This window comes from Gavialis gangeticus, unplaced genomic scaffold, assembly GCF_001723915.1.
Source record: "Gavialis gangeticus isolate Ggan-Ray unplaced genomic scaffold, GavGan_comp1, whole genome shotgun sequence".
In the NCBI taxonomy this organism is placed as follows: Eukaryota; Metazoa; Chordata; order Crocodylia; family Gavialidae; genus Gavialis; species Gavialis gangeticus.
The window spans coordinates 45,071-52,292 of NW_017729023.1; the positions used below are offsets into that span (position 1 = coordinate 45,071).

Genomic DNA, 7,222 nt, shown 5'->3' on the forward strand with positions numbered 1-7,222 from the left:
CCCCCCCCCCCCAATAAATAAATAAATAAATAAAAGCCTGGGAAGCAGACAACAGTAAGCACGTTTCAACTTCCTGCACTGGTGTTACATCCAGGTTAGTTTCTTCTTATCTCTCCTTAGGCTGCATCCCTTTGTTCTCATTAATGTAATGTTGGCTCTTCTGCTTTTCTTTGCACTAAACCCAAGAAGATGAATCAAAACTGCTCTGAGTCACATCAGGTACCAAACTTGAAAGAACAGAATGTACAAAGGGAGGATCAAACCAAAGCTGCCTCACCTTGGCCCAGCCCTTTTTTTTTTTTTTGTCCTTCTTGCATAACTAGGTTTATATAATTACTGTAGAACACTAGCTCTGGAATTATAATTTATTACAAGTGCTTACCTCTGCAGTATCTAACTTCTGCTACAAACTAATGTACAGTGGCACCCTTTGGATGCTAAGACATGACAGTTTGATGTGGAAGGAATGTATTGGGTATTAGGCATGAAATTTGTAGTGACTTTTTTCCTTTCTCTTGTCTGCAGAGAACTTACATTTTCACCTTCCTGCTCAGTTCACGACTGTTCATGCACCCTTTCGAATTAATGGCCAAGGTCTGTGATTTGTGTGTGGAGCACCAGAGACTAAGTGAACCTGGGAATGACAAGGTAAAGTCCCTGGCTAAAAACTCAAACCTCTCTTTCCAATTCCAAGGTACAACTTTTTCTTATTAGTGGGTCCTGAACACCTGGCATCAGTGTGCTATAAGCAACACTTTTAATTCCCTTTTAAGGAGAAGGGTCAGAGAGAGGAAATGCAATAATTTATTTAATATAATGCATTATACTGTGGTGCCAGGTGTCATAAGGCAATAGTGTAACTATAAAGGGTGGGAAGGGGGGTTACTGGAGCAGCAGCCATAAGTGCTAACTTGGGGTGGGTGTAAACATAATAGTTGCCACCACTGTTGGCCAGCCACACCACAGTTGCCAGGAACCACTGTTGCCCTGTGTAGAGCTGCCCTGTTACACCTCCATTTCAAGGTATCCAAACACCTAGACATGGTAGTCCACAGTCTTGCAAAGATGGAATCTGCAGTTTGTGACATTGCCTGAAGAAGGGTACAGAGATATGCAATACCTTGACTTTGTCTATACCAATCATACAGTTGGTCCAGTATGAGATACTGCCCATGAGAATTCTTGCTTTTGCATTAAGTGTAGTATACAAGCAATGTCACCTCAACACTACCATACTTCAGTTAAACACCCTTTTGAAAGGTTACTAAGATTGTAAGCTCTTTGAAGTCAATTTTTTTTCATTCTGTGTTTGTCCATCAGTGAGCCCAGTGGGGGTCCTCCTTCATAAGTTCCTCCAAGTACTACCACAGTATCAAAAACTTGAATAACACCATTAAGTCTTTACACATGCTCTAAAGTTTTTAAGCCTTTCCAGATTAGAGACTTTGTTGAAATTACTTATGTTGTTGTATAATGGTTATGAACCATATTTTTTGGAGGCACTCACTTGCCTAGCATGTGGAGTTTTTTTTACTTTGGTGACCTGGCAAACGTTAAACCAAGTAAATGCATGCCCTTTGCCCAAGTCCAGTTAGCCAATTTAAAGTCTTTCCATTCATTTCAATGGCCTGTGGCTCAGGTTCTTATCCAATGTGGAGTTTTTTTTCACTTGGCTTTAGTTTATGCACACTTGTTCCACGGTTGTAGAATCCCTTAAGGGGAAATCTGAGTTTGCTTCAGCTATCTTTAAATATTTGTCTTTCTTACAACCCTCTCCTTCCCATCTATTCCTTTAACTAGAACCAGATACAAAAAATTGCCCCCAAAATCCTACAGCTGCTGACTGAGTGGACAGAGACATTTCCTTATGACTTCCGGGATGAAAGAATGATGAGGAACCTGAAGGAGTTATCACAACGAATAGCAAGTGGTGATGAGGTTTGTATTCTGCACTGAAGCCCAAGAGGCATTAGTTGTATGTCTTCAGAGTGAAATATTGATGGTTGTATAGCATAAGGAGGCCATCTCATTTTGGAAGTTTTAAGCAGATAAGTGGATGGTCCCTTGAAATATCTAAATAAGCACTAATCAGTGCAGTAGTTCACATGAGTGCACATGAACACACACTGTTCTCTTTGCCTCCTTCCATACATTTTTTAGCATGAGGTTTTTTCTGGTATCCCAGTTCCCATAAAAAGTTCTTGGGTGACCATTTAATTTTTGGCCACATTAGGGCATCATTGTATGTTTGCATGAACATACACTTCCTTGTAGGTTTTATTTTAGCAGCTGTTCTTGGATGAAGTTGGATGTGACCCTGAATATTCTTGATTTACCCCAGTACTCCTTACTGATATAAATAGATGCATTGAAATCATGAGGCAGATGTTCCGGGATTGGGCCTTTGATTTACAAAATCCATAGCTGAGGGATGGCTGTCTTCAGGAAGAAAATTTCTAAAGGGAAGACATGTCTTGTGCATAAGGTACTGGGTTTGAACTTTGATCACAGTTGTGCCCCTCGCTGTGACTATTTCCCAGGAAACATGGAAAGTCATTAATTTGTCTATGTCCCAGCTTCAGAAGAGCACTTGCATCTCTGCAGTTAGTTGGTTTGGATGGCACTTGAGGTCCTACCCAATCCTATGATTTGGTTCTCAGATAGAGATGCACTTCTCTGCCAAGTAAATACTTAGACAGAAATACATCCAGAATTTTGGGCACTATAGCTACTTTTTATTTTAAAAAATTAAAGAAGTTTTTCAATAAACACAGAATGTAGATCATGTGAGCAGCACAGGAAGGTTACCAAATATGCCAATTTGATATTTGGAAGTACTAAAAATGGAGGCCAATTACTAAATGGTGTATTTACTGGCACTCCCCAGGGGCTGGTGTTAATCCCAGTGTTATGTAAGCTTTTCCATAGTTATATAAAAAGGGGGTATAAACAGCATGATGATGAAGTTGTAGATTATAATATATTAGGAGTTGCAAATACTGCCAAAGACACAGAAGGATCTTAAAATACTAGGAGCAAGGCCTAGAAAAAAGAATTAAATTGAACTTGGAAGCAGAAGAAAAAAATATGTATCCTGGTGGGGAAAATAAACCCAAAATATAGATTTTGAATATAGAGGGGAAGCAACTAAGGAGATGAGGGGAAGCATGTATAGAAATTGGATTGAGTACTATTGCAATGTGATGTTTCTATAAAATAGGCTGAATTTACTAAGGTGGTATGTCATGGAGCAGGAAGATAACTTCTTCCTTGCTCTGATGTTGCTGCACCTGAAATGTTGAATGGGGAGTACAGGGTTGGTCCTGGATGCTTTATAATCAAAAAGATTGACAAATTGAAGTTGGTTCAAATAAAAGAATTAGTGGACTAGAGTTGTTGGCTTGTGAATTGATGATTAATGTACCCATGTCTACGAACGAATGAGAAGGAATTAGGGTGATTCAAGGTGTTGACCCATGTAGAAAAACTGTGCAAGTTTAAGATGGCAGAGCGGGGAAGGTTATGTATTAGAGAATTTCTGGCAGTACAACGTGTTAATGGAATAAATTACCAAGGCAAATGTTTGTCTCAAGTGAAGAAGCACTATTGCTCGACTGGACAAAACAGTAAAAATTGTCCTATAGGGAGTAATCCTCACTTGGTAAGAAGATAGACTGGGTAGTCAAACAGGTCTCTTCAGTCTCTGACATCTGTCTCTGAGCAACCTTATGATTCCTTTTAACAAGAGATGAGGGTTGCAGTAGAGTTTGGCATGAGTCAAGGTGGTGAGTGGGCTGACTTTTAGAATGGTGAAATACACATTGTTTTGATGTTGCTTCTTTCTGACTACACTGAAACTGAGTAGCATCACGTGGATTGGTGTATACAAGTCAGGGGCTTGAAAGGTTGAACGTTGGAAAGGTTTTGGCCATAAGATGGAAAATAATCAGTTTCCTATTGCCACTAAATTTGCCTCTGATTTTAACCTCCTGTTTCCCTGTGTCACTGTTATAAAACCTTAGTATCAAGAGCCTAATGTACCCTAGACTGAGCATAATAAATATCTTATGTTTGTTCTTAAACCAGTGAATTTAAGGGTTCTAAATTAGAAAGGCTTGGGACTACAATTCTCTCAGCTCATGTGTTCTTGTTCAGAAAACAGCTTTGCTCAGGAGGTAATTATGCAAGGTACCCGCACAACTCTTGAAGGTATGCTTGGGAGGACTACCTTTTGAGGGCAAGTGAGTAGGTGGTTCTCCCCAACTCACAGGGTTCTTGCTTTCTTGCTGGGATGAGACCATCAGGGAAGGTAGTGGTGAATGCTGATGGCAGTGGTGGTTGTTTCTCACATGAAGACTTATTGGGGTAAATACAGAGGTTGATTAGACCCAATAGGCTTAGGTAGTCTATGTGCCCCTAAAATATTTTTTTTTCCTGTTTACTTTTTTTAGGATTTTTTTATTTTTATTTATTTATTTATTTATTTTTTGTCCAGCCTAGTCATAAGTGTGGCAGCTGATAAGCTATCCTTTGGGAGCGCATTCACCAAACTAATGGGGCTACCAGCAGGCTCCACTTCTCCTACTTCTGGGTATGGGTCCCCCTCCTACCACCTTTAATTTACACTAGGCAAATGTCTCTAGACTGCTATACTCCCATTTTTACTTGGCTAAGCAGTCAGTCTTACCTATCTAGGCTGTTCCTAATCAATTTCCCACCAGTCTTGCTTGTAGAATCCTGAGCATGAGCATATGCAGCTTGTCACACCAGTGCTACATATAAAGAAGGCTGTTACTATTTATCATGATGTGACACTTTTGTATATGCAGCCCAAAATTGAATTGACCTTTTTTTGGCTGCTGTATTGCGTAAGGAGATTGATGGTGCAAACACATTATTTAACATACGCCGTCAAACATCCATCAGATAGTAATGACTTTCGGTCACTATCAGGTTAGGACAGACACATACAGGTGACCTAAAGGTGAAAGGCTCTGTATCCCATTACTGTCATGCCATCCACTCTCTGGAGGCTTTTCAAATATAAATAAATACCAACATTGTTTCAAGGCATGAATTCTAACCAGCGATGCAAATGTGCTGGTGGTTTTTGAAAGTTAAAAATGACAGAATAACAAACCTTTGTGACGTATAGATATTGTGCATGGCAACCCAAATTGTGAAAATAACTTGCAAGTAGAGTGATAAGTCAGTAATGAGGCAACATTGCAAATTGAAATACAAATTGTGCATTGCCCAAGGGGTGGTATGTACGTCGAATGTTGAAATATGCTGAGTTTATGGGAGTTGCAAAGCCCGTGTCTCACTCATGTCTCGCAAAGAAAGCACCTCTTCTCAGTTCGCATGAATAACATGGCAGACAAACTCTTATTTGTCTGAGAGAATGTAAATATAATATGCCTTTCCTTGAACTATTGAATCAAAAACCCTAATCTGTGTATCTGTAGGATGTCTTACGCCACCAAGGGGAAAACTGATTACTCAATGTCTGTCTCTGAACAACTATTGAGGGGGACAAACTGTTTTTCCTTTTTTTTTTTTTTTTTAAAAAAAGGAAACCAATAGATCAGTTTGTCTTGCTTTGGGGAACAAGCAGTGATTCCAGCAGCATGTTGGGGCACAAGGTGCCACAAGTTGAATTCTAAAATACAAAGTCATAATCTGCTACTGTTTCTTAGATAATTGCTTTCAGATTACAGATTTTTCAGGGCCTGTCAATTTATAAGTGTTTTCTGTACATCATAAATGTGCAAAAAAAAAAAGATGTTGAAACCAAATTTTCAAACAATGAACAGCACAAGCTGCTGTTGAACCCTGCATCTCACTTAGCCACAATCTACCTAGGAGAGTTTACACAATGAGGGAAACTAGATCCGAGAGGGAAGCAAAACCACAGGTTCCCTCCCTGTTCCTCAGACCAGATAGTTCCTGGGCTGGAGATCATGCAAGATGTCTTGATGCAGAACTGAAACTATTCTTAGCTCCAGCATTTAAGGAACTTCGGAAGAAAGCTTTAAATGATATCTTCATCTCTTCCTGAAGATAGACATACCAAAAATATATTGGGCTACCAGAGTGGAAATAATTTTAATATGTATGAGTTCCCATTGGTGCACACGTTTATAGTTAATGCTGCATACCCTGCTCCCAGATCTTCCTGCCTGTGGCAGATTTGGTTGTGAGAAGAGTTTCCTGATGGATAGGATCAGTATTCAATCAACTTCCATTTGCGTGGGTCTAAGGTTGCATTTGCTATCTAGTCATCCACTGTCTTTCTGCCTTGATTTGCATAGTATATCCTCTTCAATATGACTGTATCAAATTTCTCTGAAATGTACATAATCATGTGCTGGAAAACCAGTGACGCAAGCTTTAGTCCACAATGGATGATCTCAGCCTCCTGCAAAAATTCATTCAATACCTTTTTCATGGAGAGGTCAAAGGTTGGTCGACTTCTGCTTTTATTGCAGTCACACTTAGTAAGAGGTTAAATCCCCAAGGAATGTCATTTATTGTTTAGACTATTGCATATATGTGTGATATGGTAGGCATGTCCCATCCTGCCTAATACCCGAGCAAGGTTGCCTAAGCAGCAAATGAAGAGGTGACTCTCACTTTGTAACTGCTGTTTGACCAAATGTGGATGTTTGAGTGGCATGAAATTCCACATACTACTTTTCAGGGTGTCTGTGCAATCCCCTTTTTTCCCAAATGCATCATAGAAATCATAGAGAAGTAGGGCTGGAAGGCACCTTAAGCGTTGTCTACTTCTGTACCCATTTCCCATTTCATTTGAAGGAACAATTTCCAAGTTTAAATTGGAATTTGGAATGTACCAACTCCTTTTCCCTCAAATTTTTAGTTCCAGTTCTGGGTTTAAGTAAAGCACTAACTCAGCCAAGCTTTACCAGTTTTAGGGTGTAAGCATGTGCTATTACATGATTTCATTTTATATAATTTCATGGTATCTCTGATTTTAGTTAGACTATAAAGTACAAATCTACACTGCCTTCTGCCTATGTCATAATTGTCATTGTCAACCAGAACCCCATCCTGGTGTGACAGAAGCTTTGTCAAACTTTTTCAGTGAAACTATATTGAATCCCAGGTGTGTAACAAAGCATTTTACAAAATGCACTTGTAGGTAACCGTTGTCTCTTTTTCTCTTTCTCAAAAAAAAAAAAAAAAAAAAAATTGGAAA

At 39.3% G+C, this 7,222-nt stretch overlaps 1 protein-coding gene across 2 annotated transcripts in view; it reads left to right on the top strand.

Moving 5' to 3' along the window:
* The window catches only part of RASGEF1B (RasGEF domain family member 1B), a 55,792-nt gene that overhangs the window by 30,689 nt on the left and 17,881 nt on the right, over nt 1–7,222 (top strand). For both annotated transcript variants that reach the window (XM_019516729.1, XM_019516730.1), the window contains 2 exons: nt 526–648; nt 1,801–1,938. In XM_019516729.1, the coding sequence (XP_019372274.1) occupies nt 526–648; nt 1,801–1,938 (261 nt within the window). The remainder of the gene's footprint in view (nt 1–525; nt 649–1,800; nt 1,939–7,222) is intronic.